Source organism: Triturus cristatus, chromosome 2_2 (assembly GCF_964204655.1).
Source record: "Triturus cristatus chromosome 2_2, aTriCri1.1, whole genome shotgun sequence".
Classification (NCBI taxonomy): Eukaryota; Metazoa; Chordata; class Amphibia; order Caudata; family Salamandridae; genus Triturus; species Triturus cristatus.
The window spans coordinates 1223605424-1223624979 of record NC_140582.1 but is presented as its reverse complement, the minus strand read 5'-3'; the positions used below and the strand labels follow the sequence as shown (position 1 = coordinate 1223624979).

Sequence of the window (19556 nt, the reverse complement as noted above, 5' to 3'; positions counted from 1 at the left end):
CATAAAAGTCACCCCTAGGGTAAGCCCTAGGCAGGCAGTAGGGCAGGGTGCATTGTATTTCAAGGGTCTGACATGTACTTTTGAGTTTTCCATGTCTTGGTAGTGAAAATCCCTTAAATTAGTTTTTACTTCTGCAAGGCCTACCTCTCCCATTTGATAACATTGGGTTACCTTATGACGGATAACTTTCAATTGGGAGCAGATAGGAAGGTCGAATTAGGTGCCTTAAAAAATTATAATTGAAACACCTTGTTTATGGTAAAGTTATATTTTAAGTCACAATTCTGAAAACGCCACTTTTACAAAGTTGTCATTTTCATTCACCCACCAATTGGTTCCTGTATGCTGGGCCACGTGACTAGGTGTAGCTGACAGTTGGCCTATGTGCTTTGCTCCAAGACAATGAGACAAACGGGGAATAGGTGTTGGCAGAATCTTTGGATTGATAGAGGGGAGGAGCTGTCACCTACCACACTTACACAACACAAAGGCCTCATCACCCTCACAAAGGGTTTCACACTAGTATTGTGTGCCTCTCAGAGTGGCCCAAGCCAGAACTAGGGCAGGAAGGCAGGATATTCCAAACACCTCTGTATGTATGTATATATATATATATATATATATATATATATATATATATATTATAAATATATATATTATAAATATTGGACCCTCACACCCAACTCTTCAGTACATCCTGATGCCCGAGGGAGAAGGACTGGACTTCTTCAAGCCAGGACCATCGGAGTGACTCCACAGGCTAGTTGGCTGGCCTCCTGATCAGGGTATCGGGGACAGAAAAGGCAGAACCTCCTTGAACCCAACACCTGACTCTTTCTGCTGTGAGTCTTGCCCCCCAAGTGGTCCATCCCAGTCCTGAACTCCTGAAAATGGGCCTGAAGGTGCTTTGCCAGCCCAGCTGTTGACTTTTGTGCAGAAGCGGCACAGTATAATGCATCTCCTCACAGTTCTACATCCAAACCGCCGCTGCATGACCGACCCCAACGCAGGACATCGCATTGCCGCCCACAACTCACAGAACTGCTGCTGCACAATGCATCCCCGATGCAGGACTTCGCACTGCAAGCCTCTGTCTATGGCATCCTTCACAACGAAGAACCACAGTTACACCCAGGGTCTGGCCCGGGGAGGGAACTAGAGGCGTTAGGGCACTAGAGAACGGTCAGCCTCCAACCAAAGCTATGAACCACAGAAAGGACCGTCCCTAGTTGTGTCTTAAGAGATGCCCAATTTAGTGGGGGCAAATCACAAAAAAAAATAGGTTTTTCCAATAGGGTAAGACTTCTATATTTGTTTCACATGAATGTCAGAGTGAACACAGATGCCTGACACTCATATCAATTTTTCACCTTTTTCACTTTAGGAGAGAGCAGTAAGTATGGAGCGTGACTGTGACACATCAAGGTCTACCGAATGACAACCATTTTGAGTATTTTATGTTTGTCTCACCCCCTCTCTCTTACAGGTTTATCTAAACAGGTGGCAGCTGGCTATAGGCCTACGCCCCCAGTGGTAAGATTGGAGCCCAATATTTAAGGTCCTGACGAATGCCACGTACCCAAGTGGACAATACAGGCAGAAACATGTTGACCCCCTATTAACAATCACTGATTCACAGCGGCGGCGGGATGATAAGGTCCCCACTCACCGCACTTATAAATTTTAATGCCACATAGTAACCCCATAGAATAAAAATTGTTCAGGTATACTATGATGGTTTTTAAATTCACTCACTCCTTTTTTTGTTTGGGCCCCCACTTAGTTTAGAAGTGCATCCCTGTCTTCAGGTGTATGCCCGCCCTCTATCAAACGCGGTTTTTAGAGGGCGAGGACTGGCAGATGATGAAGCATGACACCTGGTGGTGTGTGATGCCAATCCTTCACAACGACACAGGACCTCTGATCGCAAGCCTCTTTGTCGTCTTTGTCTGAACTGTCCACGCGTGACACATCCATGACACAGGATTTTGCAATGCTCCACACCCAGGATTTAAGGTACTTTGTTCAGCTGACTTAACTTGGTCCCTGTATCTGGCCCGCAGTCCATCGTGGTCAGCTGGAATGTGTGACTTTGTCCTGGTCCAGCGCAACCAGGTAACAACAGTTGGCCCTTGTGCTTTTAGGTGCTATTTACCTAAATCTTTCGAATGCTACTGATTGGATTTTTGTCTTTTTGGTCTCAAATAATCTATTACATTTTACTCATTTATTTTTAATTGGTGTGGGATGTTTCTTGTGTTGTGTTTTTATTTTATTATTTTTTTGAATTGATGCATACATATGTTACGCATTGCCTCTGGACTAAATTCTGACTGTTTTTGTGCCAGGCTACCACAGGGTAAGCACAGGTTAATTTGAGACTGCTTGTGACTTCACCCTGACAGAAATTGTGGTTGCTGTGAGAGTAGGGTTTCACCCCCTCAACTAGTAGCCCAATTTCCCACACTGACCTATGATCCTAATAACTGTATCTCAAGCCCTGTATGAGTAGATGTTGGAATAAGATGGACTGTGGGCTGGATGGCAGGATGACGCCACTTCAGCTCTCCTGTTAAAATGCATTGCTTCAATAGCAGGTCTAAGATGGAACAATTAATTGCTAAATTAATAGCTGATTGAGACTTGGCTTAATGGATTCAGTGCTCAATTCCATATCCAATACTTGGGGAAACGAGATCGGGGGTCAAGCTGCACATTTAGTTGGACTCCCGCTACCACAAAGTCTTAATTCCGTATTTGAATATCACTGCTCTCTGAAGTATCCACGAGGCAACATAAAGCACTCTATGAAACTACCAAGGACTTGCTAGATGAGGCATACCCCAGACAGTGTAAATATTAAGGTCGAAGGTCAGCTTGGACACCTGAGCTCCATACATAAATGCAGTGGTGAGTAGCACATCATGAAGATTATCTATCTATGTATGTGATATTTTTCTATAGCATAAACCAAGCCAAAAAGGCAGCAAAGTGTCGTAAAAGGTGACAGACAAGCATAAAGTCAACAAGTGATAGGAGAGTTAGTTGGTTTGTGGATGGTTAATGCATTGTGATGCAGTGCTCTTTAAAGAGGTGAGTCTTTAACTGTTATTTTAAAATTCGTGCAGTGTTTAGACGGTCTTGATGGATATAGGATTGTTGTCCCAGATAATCGGTATATAGATGGAAAAGGTCTCCCGCTAAGTTTTTTCTTTTTTTCACACGTCCTAGTCTGCAGTCTGATGGTGTTTTGGTTGCGGGTGTGTCAATAACCACCAGAGATGGTGAGCTTGTCTGCTAGATTAGCAGGAGTGCTGGTCTTGACGGCTTTGTAAATGATGCAGCTGGTTTGGAAAATGGTGTGGGCCGGCAAGGGAAGCCAATGAAGTTCCATCAGGATGGGAGTGATGTGATCATATTTCTTCAGGCCCTGGATGAAATGTGCTGCATCATGTATGATGCCCTTAAGGCAGTGGTCTTTAAACTTTTTAATGCAACGCCCCAGTGTAAAATACAAATCATTAGGGCCCCCCAGAATGAAAACATTTTTTCACAATTATTTTGTAAAACTGCACTGTTTAAATTTATCTAATCATATTTAAACATTCCAGTTAAGTTCTGTTAACCCTTTTAAAAATGTAATTAAATACACAATTGCCAATATACTGTTCTGGTCAGCGAGGGCACACTGAGCTGTAAAATTAACCAAGTATTAAGGTGTAAAGGTGTGATTCTTTATCAAAAACGGACGGGGAGGGGGTTGAGGATAATTTGGAGTTCCTTCCCCTTTTACGCCCACTCCCAGTCACGATATGAATGAAAAAAGAGGTTAATGATGGCCCACTACAGACTTGCTCACTGCTCCCCATTTTATTTTTCACTGAAAACAATGCACTGTGTCAGGGTGATGCATCTCTTGGGCAGGGACTGGCACACCCCCAGGGATCAATGAATGCCCCCCGGGGGGCCCGCACCCCAGTTTGAAGACCTGTGCCTTAAAGGGTGTTAGTGTAGTGCCTGGGAGGCTAAGGAGCATGGCATTACCACCATCCAAATACAACAGTACGAGGGCTTGAGAAGCAGTTCTGAAAGTGCTATCTGGGAGAAATGGGTCCTCTCTCTTCAGAAAAGAGACCTGGTTCCAAGGTATATTTGTGTGTTGGCAATGTGTTCATTGAGCGAAACTGGGGTCCAGGGTGAATCCAAGAGATATGACATTTGGTGACAGTTGGGCTTCGATACATTACTGTTCATGTCATTGAGCTAGGTTTGCAATGTTTCTTGTTTTCTATTGATGATGTGATAGGAATTGGGTAACTGGCAATGATGGATGGAATATTTAAGGGATGCTGTGTCATCTGAAATCCTCTGTATGACCACATAGAAGAGTGGAGTCCAGAAAGTAGAGAAAGAGAGAGAGAAGGGGGATTGCTAGGATCAGGGTAACAATGAACGACCTGGTCCAGAAAGCTGATTAGGGCACCTAAAAGTGGTAGGAAGGAGGATTGTCATGTCAGGTGCTTAGCAGATGGATAAATGAGGGTCAGCAGATGGGGATGACACCCTAGGAGCTGTACAGCTAAGCACACCTGATATGTGGCTTAGTGAGTGTATATGAAAATGTGAGCAATTGGAATTAAGGCCAGGATGATAGACTGACTAACTGATTGGGGCCCACAAGAGACAATAGGCCACAAGTACAGCTTTTATCCTAAGGACAGGAAAAATGAGGGTCAGATGTCAAGAAGTGGCCTCAGAGACATGAGAATCAACAGAGTGAGGTGTGAACCCCTGGGAATTAAAAGTCAATACGTCAAGGTGAATCAACAGGGGAGCCCCAGATTCAGAATTTGGTAAAATCATCTTACAGCAGGATGAGGTTGGTCTTTCAGGTATGGGAAGATTTTTCTGTGTCTGTATCACTATAAGAAATTGAGCTATGAGTTGAGAGGGTAAGTACCCACCTCAAGTCAGGGTGAACCACTAAATGCACTAAATAAACCTGAGCTCAACCCACTGGTGGCTATGGCACAGAGCAGACAGGCTTACCTTAGAACCAATGTATAAAGTATTTGTGCAGTATTAAAACAGTAATAAAGCTGAGATGCAAACAATGAAAATTCCAAAACAAATTGGATAGAGAAATATTTTAAAATAACATTTAAGTATCACAATTACACTTAAATTGGGGAATCGGAGATATGAATTTTTAAAGTTTTAAGTAGAAATAGCGCTAAGAAGCACAAAGTGCAAATAGTAGTCAATAGTCATGGTAGAACAGGACCTAGGCGAAGTTTGACTCTGGCCACAATGAAGTACGGGTTGGATACAATAACCAAAATCATCCTAATCAAAGAGTTTACCTTCTGACTTTAGTCTGTTAAATTCCAATCCACCACAGGAGTACATATCTAAATTCCCTCAGGACCTCGGAGGAAGCACTTTGAGACTCAGTGTGGCAGGTAGATGCCACAGCAGGGTCCAGTCCAGATTCAGTTTCCGCTGGTCAGCTGGGCAGGTGCAGACAAAGGCCTCCTATTGCTTGTTGTATGCCTCTAACAGCAGATCAGCCTTATGACCCTTGGAGTCCACCACTCTGTCCTGTTTACAAGAGAGAGCAGTTCCAGTCCTTTAGGCTCGTCTCAGGTCTCAGAGAACAGGGTTAGCCTTCTTATGATCTTCCACAGGTCAAGGACTGTTCTGAAGTGGGTGCTCGGAGGTGCCACGTTTATGCCTGGCATGAGCTAGATGTTGGGAATGACACCTGGGGATGCACTATCTAATGGTCTAAAGGTTCCTGGAGCTAATCGCATCCACTATGGGCATTTGCAAGATGGCCAAAGTCTTTGGCCACACTAAACTTGGAGTCTGAGGGCTGAGTGTGCGTGTGGAGAGCATTCTATAGTACTCCTGGTGTCCTCCCATATCCACCACAAGAATCAATTTTTAGGCAGTCAGTGTACCCTCAACGAGCCTTCAACAATGTCTACCATAACACCCTAATCAGAAGACTTCACTAGATTGGCAAACAAGTATACACTCTCAAATGGATCTGTTCCTTCCTTACGGGAAGAACCTAAAGGATCGGGCTCACACCAGAGACCAAGAAACTGATATGCCTAGTCCCACAGGAACCACCCTTCAGCCCCACCCTTTTAATATATACATGACACTGCTTGCCAACATCATCCGATCACAAGACTTCAGTGTCATCTCTTACGCAGATGACATCCAACCCATCCTCTCCCTGGTGGACAAGACAACACCACCAGAAACAACTTCACCAACTGCCTGACTTGATGCAAATTAACTGCCTGAAGCTCAACACCGACTATATTGAAGTACTGGTCGTTGGCAACAAGCCCTCCCCATGGAACTGCACCTGGTGGTCGTCAAAGCTAGGACCAACACCCACACACCACACAAGAAATCTAGGGATCATTGTAGAAGATAAGCTCAACATGACAGCTCAAGTCAATGCGGTGTGCACCAGCGGCTTCCACATCCTACGCATGCTGCAAAAGATCTTCAGATGGTTATCTCAGAACACCAGACAGAGAATTACACAGACGCTCATCACCAGCAGGCTGGACTACGGCAACACTCTCTATGCCGTCATCTCCAAACAACTCCTACACAGACTCCAGACCATCCAGAACACTGCTGCAAGACTCATACGCGACCCATCATGCTGCACCCTCATCACATCGCACATGAGGAAGCTTCACTTGCTCCTCATTCACAAGCGCATCCAATTTAAACTTCTCATGGACAAATATTAAGCCCTACACAAACAGCCGCATCCACTTTCACCAACCCCCCAGACACCAATGCTCTGCCTCACTCTCACTCATTCACTCACGCACACATTTCCCACATCTGCAAAAGCTAAACTGGAGGTCGCTCATTCTCCTACATCGCACCAAGACATGGAACAACCTCCCTCAACACATCAGAGCCTCCTCCTCACTTCTTAAGTTCTGCAAGAAGCTGAAGACCTGGCTCTTCATATAAGCACCTTGGGTATCACACACCTACAAACTTGCCGGAGTGCCTAGATACCCTATTGGTTAATTAGTGCACTATATAAATCAACATAACATAACATAAACTCAGAGACAGAAATCTACTAAAAGCTGAGCTTCTAGCAACCAGGTAGTGGATACTCACAAAGTGTTTTGCCATTCTGTTTCCCTCCTTAGAAGTGTGCCCCACGTGTTATATGTAAACCCAGCATACCAGTCTAGCAGGATGTGACCTTCAATTTGACATTTTAATGTCATAGATGATGCTCGCAGCCCTACCTCAGTGGTAACTATAAACCACTGACAAAAGGTGAGGCCTCCAGGTGTAAGCTACATCTGGCTGTGAGAATTTCTGGACCATTGAAGTGTCCCAAGGGTCTGGGAGCAGGCCATCTTGTTAAGGGGAAGACAACTCATCCCTAGACCCATGGCCCATTGTCCATATCCGGAGAGCAGTTCATACCTCAGTACAGGGAACCCATCAAACTGCCAGGTGACAGCTGAATACTGACAAACGCCTTCAGAGGCTTTAGGCAGCAAAAAGGTTACTTTTCACCGGATCCCCTCGATAAATTGCATGAGTCTTGGGAGAGGGACGGCTTCATGCTTGACGAGGAGAAGTGGCGAGAGGTGGTGGCCTCCCCTCGCGAGGGGGCAATCTCTGCACGTCTCCGCATGGCGCAATTGAAAATTCTTCACAGAACTTACGTCACCGGGCCCCAACTGGTCCGTATGGGAAGAGGGGAGAGTGAGGCTTGCAGACGACAGTGTGGTCAAGTCGCGACCTTCATGCATATTCTTTGGGAGTGTGAACAGATTCAAAGGTATTGGAGGGGGATACATGTGGTCATGAGAGATGTCCTTCACAAAGATATCCACCCAGAGGTCAAGAGATGTTTGTTTAATGTGTGAGAACCCACTGACTTGGTAGGGGCAGAGAATCTATGGGTCACCATGGGAGCCGCTGTCGCAAAGAGAGACATTGCTCGGCAATGGGGGGGATGTCACCCCCGACTCTTGCCACGTGGAAAAGAAATCTTGATTGGTGCATGTTTAGGGAGAAAACAGTCTATGTGGCAAGAGGCTGCCCCTAAAAATGGTCCCTCGTGTGGGCCAAATGGAACGCCTACAGGGGAGATATATGTGTTGCACCTACAGATCCCATTGACGACGAACCTATATCCCCTTAATAGTCTTCCCAACCCATGTGATGTATTCCTGTAACTGCCTAGATTCCCAGATGAACTGCCATATGAATCAATACCTTGTGTTTCTCCATGTGAAATGCCGATTGTTTGTTATTAAAATGAATAAAAAGTTTTTTTTTAAAGATTACTTTTCTAAAGTACCTTTTCTGTATTAGATAAAATTCGACTTTGCCTATAAGATTTATTTTGTTTATCTATTAAAGAGTCCTTGAAATATTTCTCTATCTGCTTCCTATGTGGATATTACATTTAGTGGGTGTAATATTATATTCCAGTGCTTTCCTATGGGGCGGCTAAGCCTGCTACAGTGAAAGTAGCTTTGAGGGGATAGCCACCGTCAAGAAACGTTTAACATTAGGCTGTAAATTTCATGCATTTAAATATCAGGCACCCTGCCTTAATGGGCAGAACGGCTTACCTAGGGGCGACTAATATCTAAAGGAGAGTTTTAGGCTTGTCAAGAGGGGCTGTTTTGACAGATCGAATCTGGAGTTGAAACCTGTACAGCCAGGTCTACAGTCATCTTTGCATTTTCACTGCAGTGGGTGGCACAATGAGTGCTGCAGCCCATGGGTGAAATTTACCTTACAGGACTTGGGTACACCGTGGGTACAAGATACCAGGGGCCTATAGGTAAGTTTAATATGCCGCTCAGTAGTATACCAATTTTACCATGCTCAAAGGAGGAGCACAAGCACTTTACCACTGATTAGCAGTGATATAGCCAGCACTGGCAGGGTTAAGCAGGAAGGCAGAAAAAACAAGAGGGCCCTGCAGAAAGAGCAACATTTCCAACAATTATTAATAAAGTGATCATTCACCACAAAAGCAGCATCTTGGTGCTGAAGGAACTAGATGCTTCTTGGGAAGAGACATGTTTTCATGTATGGAACAGCAGGCTCAGTTGGAGGATACAAAGTTTGATCAAATAAGGACCTCGACTCTCCATTAGGGGCACATGGGCTGCTGGGATAAGCTCAGCACATTCATTTTAGGTTCCAGGAGCTGGTTAGAAAATCATTAGCACATGCAGGTCAATAGCAGTTGAATTGGAGAAGCTCTCCAGGACTTTGCTGCTTCACAAGCTCTTGATTTGTTCCCATGCAGGACAATTCGATTTGCAGCTCTTCGCAAAGAGGAGGTACCTGGCAATATCCCAATGGTGTTAATCACCTTTCCATCAGCCAAGGACCCAACCTACCAGCAAAGACATCCAGGTATGACAACCTATCAATCTGTTGCTTGCTTGAACCAACAAGACGCCCCAATATGAGACTACTAGCTACATCAATTAACTCATATAGGCTTCTCCCTCTCACACACACACACACCAAATATTTAATAACTAAAAGGTGCATCACCATTCAGTTCATTTGATGCACGAGAGAAAGGGAGAGCCCTGATCTGTAACCCCGGTACCCCAAATGGACACTCTATGAAACCCATCAAATGTCATGCAAAGTAATGCTTTCTTGAGCACTCTGACCAGGTAAGGCAACAGGGGGATCAGACAATAGTTTTTTTAAATCATTGGGGTTGCGGAGGATTTCTTTAATAGGGGTCTGACATCTGCATGTTTCCTTTTGTCTGGGAAGAGATGGAGGTGCTGAGAATGTTGGTGAGTTGTGTGCTGATAGGTTTTGTTGTGAGGTTGAAGAGGTGGTGGGGCAGGGGTTGGTGGGCACCCCGGGGGCATAGAAGACATGATAGTTGAGGTGGGCAGGGCAGTGAGCGGTGACCAGGTGGTAATGGTTTGGCTGGTGTCCCCTGGTTGCTTAAAATCGTCGTGGTTGATGGTGGGGGGTTGAATGTAGACGTTGTTGTAGATGTTAGTGATCTTGCTGTGGAAGTAGTGTGAGAGGGTGTCGCTGAGTTCTTGGGAGGGATAGATGGTGTTCTCTCTGTCTGTCATGTTGGCGAATTCTTGGACTATTTTGAAGAGTTCCTTTGTGTTGTTGGATATGGAGGCGATGTTGGTGGTGATATCTGCTTTCTGCTTTGATGTGCTGATGATAGTTGCTGAGGACTGTTTTGTGAGCTTCTCTGTCGGCGGGGTTCTTGGTGGCATGCAAGTTGCACTTGGTGGTCCTGAGTTCTGGGGTCCACCAGCTAGCATGTTTGGAGGTCTTGTTGGATTTAGTGGGTTTCATTGGGGCAACTCTGTCGACCCTGTTGATTATCCAGGCGCTCTACCGGCGGGACCTTCTCACCTCTTATAATCCAGGACGGCATCTCAGATCCACCGGAACTCATCTGGTTAAAACTCCCAAGGTTAAAAAAGCATGAATTGACGCACACTCTTTTAGCTACCTGTCAGCTAAAAACTGGAATGCTCTGCCTTTGTTTCTGCGATCGGAGCCATCAGAGAACCTTTTCCGGATAAAGTTAAAAACCTGGCTTTTTCAACAGGGAGCCCCTGCATTTTTCATTTTCGAGCATCCTGACCCTTTCTGCTCCCTTCATTTCCTGTCCCCTTATTTGTCTGAAAGAGCAGTCTTAGTAAGGGGACATACCAGTTGGTGTAGCCAGGCGCTTTATAAGTGATGTTATTATTATTATTGAATTCTGGATAGCCTGGTTGAGGTCTGTTGAGGCCACAGGTTGGGAGGTGGTGAGGGCCTATGACCACTGTGTTTCGGTGACCTTGCACCAGCTGTGGTGGGAGAAGATCTGACGCCTGGTGTTGGTGTGCTCGCCGCCGGTGATGTTGAAGTGCACGATGGTGTGGTTGGTCTAGGAAAGTTCTGTGTTGAGACTGAATTTTATTCTGTCACTGGAGGTAAAAACGGGTTTGAGTGTGTATACGGTTTTGTGTGTGGGTTCGGTGACCAGTTGGGAGAGGCCGATGTTGCTTAGGTTCTTTAGGAGGGTGATGAAGTTGGCGTCGTTGAGGCCGTTGATGTGAAAGTTGAGGTCGCCGAGAACGACATAGTGGTGAGAGTCTATTGCTGGGGAGCAATGAATTTGGAGATGGCGTTGCAGAAAGTTGTTTGTGGTCCCGGTGTCTGTAGGCGAGGGTGCTTCTTATAGTGGTCTTCACATCAGTTTGTAGTAAAAAGTTGAGATGTTCCATGAGAGGTGTGGGGTAGTTGTTGGTGATGGTGCATCTGATTGTTTCCTTTGAAGATGATGGCGATGCCTCCGCCTTGTTTGTTGGCATGGTCTGGGTTCATCCTCTTGTAGCCTTTGGGAATAGCGGTGGTGATGTTTGGGTTCGAGGAGGGGTTGAGCCACATTTCGGTAATAAAGGCAACGTCTGTGGAAGTGATGGTGTCCCAAATTGTCTACCTCCTGTAGGGTGTCTATCTCCACCCTAATCCACTCACCAAAGGATTTTCTACTACACTTGTCCACAGGCATTAGGCAAGGCGCAAAGGTTGGCAGCTCTTTAGTGTTCCGTGATTCCCTGTATGCTTCAACTGGCATTCATCGCTAGGCCTATGCAAAATGTAATTTATGTTGGTGTAATTCGTATAATTTCAGGAATTTCGCTTTATTCTCAAATGACACCATTACACCATGCTGTATATTTATGCTGTGTTTGCAGCAAACTTATAGCGGACAAGTGAGAGAACAACAGAGGGAGCAGAATGAAAGTGGCTGTTATTTGTGGCACTTGTGTCTTTGGTGCTAATTAGTTAGTGCAAATTGAGTCATTGTGTCAAAATAGATGCACTGGCACATTTCATGCTGAAATACAAATGCCATATTTGCATTCCACATAATTACTCATAATTTCAATAAATTTTTCTGAAATTGTATTTAATTATGCAAAAGCAAATTACCCGAATTTCGCTGCGCTAAACCTTAACTTCACAACTTCTAAATCTCGAATTAGAGTTCAGCCGCCAGGGTACTACTTCAAAATTGCAAAAAAGTGCTCTGCTGCCCAAGCCCCTGGTCCAACCACCTCTTTTAGAGATGGATGGACTTTTACTATTCTATCAACGTAGCCCCCGTTGGCTCCGTCAGCAGAATCGGAGGTAGGGCATTATATTGTCTGCCATATTTTGGGTGGACAGTGTAATCCTTTTTTTTACTGTCCATCATTGCTGGAAACACGGTGAGGGACAGGAAAAAACAATAACCAGCCCACACCCTGGGAGCAAACTCCCAGGGCGTGGGGGTCATCAGTGTTTTGTTTTTCAATACCAAACTCCTGCTTTGTGGGGTTGTTTTGATAAAGTTTGATGGCTGGCTGTCATGGCCGATGGTACCTTCCATAAACGTTTTCCTACATTGACTGGAACCACCATGATTGCAGCTCCTATCAATGTGGAGTGTTGTCTACCGCGCCGACGGACATATCTAAACTTGGCAGGCGGAGGTCCCACAGGATGGCAGAGGTAATGCCCTCCACCAATCCGATGGAGTAAACTCCATCAGCCAAACTAATTTGGCTCTTAAATCATTTCACACTAAGGGGCCCATTAGGATGGCGGGCGGATCGCCCCCGCCGGTCCAGCGGTAGCCGCTGCCGGCCCGGTGGGGGCAATCCACCCACCATCCTGCCATGAATGACCCCCCGCCACATTAGGATGGCTGGGAGTGTCCGCCGCAGACGGAAAGACAGTCCCCCGCTTTTCCGCCGGTCGACGAGTCGACTGGGTGGAAAACCTGAATAATATGGTGGCAGAGTGTCTGCAAGATACCGCCATCCATGTTATAATGCGGGCGGAGATGAGCCTTTCCGTGGCGGCGTTGCTGTTGGGGGCCCATAGCAGGCCCCCAGGATGTTGGGGGGTGCACATGGGGGTACCTATGGTACCCCCCTGCTTTGGCATGGACAAGGTGGCAGGCACCGCGCGGTGCCTGTCACCTTGTGCATGCCAATGCACAATGTGCATTCCCAGCATTTTGGCGGGCAGTGCTGTGAGCACCGCCCGCCACAATGCTGGGAATGGGGGATGCCACCGCCACGGTTCTAATCCTAATTGCAGGTGCGGGACCGCCGCACCCCTGGCGGATGGTCCCACATTCTGTTACGGTGTCCGCCCGCCATCTTAATAGACCCCTTTGCATTTCACTTATGTAAACCCCTGTCAAGGAACCAGAACGTTTTGGAACCCATCATACATTTTCTCAATCCTACTAGACAGTCAGAAACCTGTCTAGCAGGAAGTTTTCAACCTCCCCAGCCTCGATCTCCCGTTTTAGGGGATAGGAGATGATTAGAGAATCTGTGCCCCGACAAGGTACAGATGGTGGCAGGAGGCCCATTCGGAAATACTGAATATGTGTTTGCTGTTGCATTGTGTCGGGGCCTTGCTGTCAGTATTAGTACAAGGCGCCCTGCAACTTAGCCTTTTAAGGATTCTTTCCCTAAGGCACCCACAACGGTGGGGTAAGCCTTAAACTGCACCTACGTGTTTGTGACCTGTGCATGCTCCTGTGCTAACCATGTAAACATATAAGGTAGCAACTTTGAAAGAGACACGAGTCTCGTCTGCAAATGTCAGTGTGTGTGCTACTGCGCTGCAGTGTCAGTGAGCCACGTTTATTAATCCAGTCCAGTCTGTTGGTTATCAGTGCAAATCATAGCCCAGTTAAATGTCTTTATCGAAATCTTTAAAACAACCCACAGCCTTTCTCCACCCTACTTAGCCATTCACTCCCCACACCCCTAACCACCCCCTTGACTCCTGAATCCAGCTTTCTACCCAAAGCCTTCTTGTGCCAATTCACTGTCCCATTCCTTTGGCCTCCTTGAATGAATGAATGAGGTGGTTCTTAGAGAGCCTGGCTTCTGCCCCAAGGGGCGTCCCGGCGCTAGCCTGAAAACCATGTGCTCTGCTTGTGGTGACACAACCGTGTGAAGGGGCCATTCCGTCAACCAAGTATTATCGTCACACAAACAGCGATGCCTTTAATTATTTCCTGAAGATCTTGTAATCTTTTTATGATTCTTAGGTTTTCAGAGAGTTTATTCCAAGCTCTTGCAGGGAGCTCCGATAAAGAAGCTGCCCTTTCTCATAGACAATCTGAATTTCAGAACGCGTGGAGGGTTAGACTTGAAGGATCTCAATATTCTAAAGGTGGAGTAGTGACTAGATCCATGAATGAGATATTTTGGTTCTCTCTCGAAGAACAAATCTCTATGTACCAAGCTGAGAGTTTTAGACAAAATGTGGTAGCCAGGGCAACTCTTTCAGATGGCTTGAGACAGAAGTTTGGCGGGAAACTTTATACACCCGTCTCGCAGCTTCTTTCTGCACGGGTTGTAATTTATTGGTTAGATATTTCGGTAAACCCAGATATAGAATGTTGGCATAGTCCATCCTTGAAAAGAGAGGTACATATACCACTATTATTCGGTCATTTAAGTGCAGAAGATCAAGGAACTCGCTTAATGACTTTATCAGAGAGAAACATGTTCCCGTCACTGCAAGGATTTGTGGACAAAAAGACAAGACCTCATCAAAATTAACATCTATGTTTCTCGCCACCAGTGCAGTCAGTGAAGGGGTGACCTATCCCTCTGTCCACCAATCGGAGGCTATAAATCCATATTTTTACCGATGAGTATAATCTCTGTTTTTTTCTTTATTACATTTTAAGTGGATAAGCGTCATTCATTCTATAACTTGGTCAAGGCATGTTAAAATTTTGTTCTCACAATTCAGTACTGGCCAGTTTCTCTAACATTTTGGAGAAGGCTGGGAGCAATGGGTAAGGTGTTTTTAGGCAGAGGCTTGACTTTAGCCTTCTCCCAAATCCGTGGAACAATGAGGAGTTAAGCAGAAGATTAAAATTCTGATTATTAGACTGTCAAGTTTTGACTAAGATTACAGGGTGTACAGGTCATCTGGTGATCCTAACCTACAGTCCAAGATTTCTTGTTCAAATTGTTGCAAGGTGATGAATTTAAATTCACCCAACATGCTATTTATCTTGAAAACCACCCAAGCTAGGAATTCCCAGTTAGTGTTATGAGACATGATGTGGACAAATTCTGTATGGAGGGGTTTCTATTTTTTCTTCAAATTACTTCTGCACAAGAGAACCCTTCAAAGACATAAGGTCTCAATCTTATCTGCCTTCAAAACATCCCCCAAGTACCATCTCTCACATGAAAAACCTCAGCAGATATGCAGCCGGCCACATTCAACTGCATCGGTTACAGAGGTGTTTGGACAAAATATCGAGTTTTAAATATCGGAGAACATAAATATCAGAAAAAATATTGTGATTCAAAAATATTGTGATACAAACACATCACATCCGCAAAAGCAAAACTGCAGGTCGCTCATTCTCCTACAATGTACCCAAGGCAAATAAACTACCTCCCTCAACACATCAGAGCCTCATTCTCACTTTTCCAGTTCCACAGGTAGCTGAATACCTGGCTGTTCATATAAGAAACTTGAAACTAAACATCTACACAACTTTCCCAAGCGCCTAGATACCCTCTCAGGTGGTTAATGCGCTATGCAAATCAACATAACTTTTTTGTCAAAAATATCAGGGTTTTGGTACATCATAATTGTGTCATGAATATAATTGTTTTTAATACTGTTTTCAGTAATATATTTGTAAAGAAAATATCGTTTCTTAAATAATTTTAATGTGGTTAGGTAAAAAATTAATTTAAATGTTAGTATAGGTATAATCGTGAATAATATAAAAATTATATTTTGTAATGTTAAGTGATTTAGTAATTGTTTTAAAAAAAAATATTTATAGTGTTGTAGAGAGTTGTTGGGTTTGTAGGGGAATAGGGTGGGAAGTTATTTAAATTAGCTATATTTTTAATTTAATGGCAATTTGTTTTCTATTGGTAATTATTTTTTTATTGATTATTGGTTATATAAATATGTTGAGCATTATAGATGTAAAGGTGACTTGTTTACTTCCACATGAGTCTTGATTACATGATCATGCTTACAATTATCAGTCTTTTAAACATTTGTGCATCACCAAAAAAGAAGACTCTGTGTTTAGTTACCCCAGGACACCCAGACTTAACAAATTACATTGAACGGTCATATACAGAACTATAATCACTTGGTAATGGTAATTCACATTTTATCATGACTCGGCATCAAATCCCATTAGTGATCGATTACCCTAAAAACATATCAATGTTCAACATTTCATTACTGTTAAGTGTGTTAATAAACTGTAAAAGAGTCGTGCAAAACCCTCCCCATGTTAGATGAGTATGATGTTCTGATTGTCACCAAAACAATGAATATTAAACTTGAAAATTGGAGGGGTGGACGGAGAATGAAATTTCACAGTCCTGTTTTAGGTTTATTGTCTGCTATAGAGCGGAATGTACTTTGATAGGGACATTGATTTCAATTCTAATGAAGATTAATTCAGTAACAGGACAACTACTTTGTCATGTAAAACTAGATCCGAGTTTTTAGGTTTAGTCTTTGACTATGAATGACGACAATCTTTATAAGAATGAAATCAATTAAATGTTGAACATCTGTATGTTTTAAGAGTAATCGATCACTAGTAGGATTTGAGACCAACGATTCAAGATAAAACACTGAATAATTATACCATTATCAAATCATTATATTTATGTATATAACCATTTTGTAATTTCTTTTTAAGTTTGAGTGTGCTAGGGTAACTTTTTTTTCAATTTCAATATGATTTCAAACATGATTATGTGATCAAGACCTATGTGGGATTGAACTGCATTGTCTTTCCTTCTGTGGCAGGATGCCAGGACTGAATGAAGGAGAGCAGCATTTGTAACCATAGTGTAGCCCATGTATCAACATTGGATTGCTGAAACAAGTGGGATGTGTGTGTGTGTGTGTGTGTGTGTATATATATATATATATATGTGTGTGTGTGTATATGTATATATACATATATATATATTTATATATATATGTGTGTACATATAAAGATAATGGCATGGGCATTGTCAGAAAAGAGTAAACATTGACATTTTTAAAGTACTTCTGGTTCAATATTTCTTTTTGTTTTTGAGAAACGTCATCAGAAAAATATGATGTGAAAAATACAAGGTTGTTCAAAAGCAACTGATGATGATCCAGACAGAACTGCTATAGTAAAGTTATGATTGTTGCATGTTTTACAAATAGGAACACACATCACTTTTCAGCCATGGAAATTCCAGCTGATCAACTGCAAATGGTTTCCAGTGGATCCAGTTTAGACACACAGTTGTGTTGGACTCTGCACCATATGTGCCCAGTAGAGCAAGCACAGGAGCTCTACTGGTTCAGTAAATACAGACTACAAGCAGGAGTCACAAACCAGCTACAAGTCGAAACTAGAATTAATTGACATTTTCCTCAGAGTAGTTCATTATCTTTCAAAAATCTTCTTCCTTATTCTGGTAGAATTCATTTGTAATTGGTCAACTAAAATTGTTTTCAATGTGTGCAGATCTCCTGGTCAGCTGCTTACGTGAAATGCAGCCACGTTTAAACACAGGGCAGTAGAGGCGTTGCCAAAGGTAGTGACCAAAGACGGCTCAGTGAGCTGAATGTCTGAGTTGGGACAGGTGATAACATATTCTGATCCGTAGGGAAGTCCTGCATGACTATGCTGACTATGGCCCGCTATGAGTGGTTCGAGGAGTGGAAGGATGGCCGCGTGAAGCACAGAGGTCCAGAATACCAGGACTACAAGATGGCGATTGCACAGACCATGTTAGACATGGCTGTTGAGAGGTTCCCACAGCTGAAGGATAAGGTAACTTGTCTGAACTTTCCCCAACCCATGCACAAACACACACACACACACACACACACATGTCCATGCAAAGAAAATAAACCCATTTACACATGAACACCAACACACAGAAAATCACATTCACTCAATCCCAGTTATTCACACAGACATGCACATGAAAACGAGCTTATAGAATAACATGTTTTAGCGCTTGAACATCCTAATCACTCACAGTACGCAGGATACATGTCATTCATTCATCCAATCAAGCTAGTTGACATTCACACAAGCACACAAATGTTCATGAAAACAAAGGATCAAAGATATTTTCACGAACACTGTCACAGACAAATTCACATAAATACAGACATTCATAAATACATTTCTAAAAGAAAGCATGCAGACGAACACTCACACTAAAATGGACACACAGGCATTCACATATGTATTGATACACAGTCACAAAAACATGGAGACACAAACATGGATTGGAATACAGATAAAAGGAAACGTACAGATGTACACAGGCAAACAGACATTCAGAAGATTAAACAGACATTTGCACATACAAATGCACTAAAACAGACACACAGGTACTCACTGAAAAAGGGCCACACTTGCATGCATGCAGGTAAACATGGATACTCAAATATTTGCTGAAAGATAGATGCATAAACACGGACTTTCACATAAACACAGGCAACCATATACTGACACAAACAGAGAAACACAGACTTCCACACAAACACGGGCACAACACACATTTACACAATCACAGTCACTCAGACAGACACTCAGATATGATGGTATTCACAGAAGAATGAACAAGCATGGAGGCACACTTTTAAAATGTTTTTATTAGTTTGTATTTATTTGCTTATAATACATGAAATTCTGCAATCGTTCTATAAAAAGATTCTCAAATTTCTCCATAGTACATGGGATTCTGCATTCCCTGTATAAACCCAAATATCTAATTTGTTAATAATCAACGACTTGCGACGCACCCAGTCGATAAACTATAAAGAAAAGAAGTCAGAACTGGACTATTATCAAAGCAGGTCATGAGAAGGAGGTTAATTGAAGCAGATGTTTAAAGCAACTAAAATGGAACAATGCTTTTCTTTCTTCTGTTAGCTTACAATGACAAGCAGAGAGAACATGTTTATTTTTTGCACTCCTTTGATAGAGAAAAGTTCAAATCTTGTGCGTGTTTTTACACATTCTAAGCTTGTGAAGCTTTCTTTTTTTTTAAACTGACTTCTATTGAACTGTTTCTAATATCTGTTTGCAACAAATAACTACCAGGCTTTTGATGCGTTTATTTTTGCACTAGAGATTTTATTGTTATTCTTCATGTCTGCACACATGCCTGCTCTTCCATATGTAAGAGCTGCACACCAAGGTTTTAAGTAGTTTGTGGGATAGTTGATGGTGTGACAATGTATTATTCGGCCTCATTCCTCTATATAGTTATGGAACGCCTCTGTGAATTTCAATATCCTTGAAATGTACATCAGGGGGCACTTTATCACTTATATAATTGGCGACTTGTGCACCAAAGAAAAAACAATATACATTTTTCAATATACAAGTGGATCTGTGAGTGCAGACTACCTTGCTTGCAGGTTCACTGGTAAGGCGCTAAAGGTTCGCA

The 19556-nt window shown here is 43.3% G+C and overlaps 1 protein-coding gene across 2 annotated transcripts in view; it reads left to right on the top strand.

Moving 5' to 3' along the window:
* The window catches only part of LOC146863446 (all-trans-retinol 13,14-reductase-like), a 121524-nt gene that overhangs the window by 67999 nt on the left and 33969 nt on the right, over window positions 1–19556 (top strand). For both annotated transcript variants that reach the window (XM_085642880.1, XM_085642881.1), the window contains 2 exons: window positions 9341–9450; window positions 17754–17920. In XM_085642880.1, the coding sequence (XP_085499006.1) occupies window positions 9341–9450; window positions 17754–17920 (277 nt within the window). The remainder of the gene's footprint in view (window positions 1–9340; window positions 9451–17753; window positions 17921–19556) is intronic.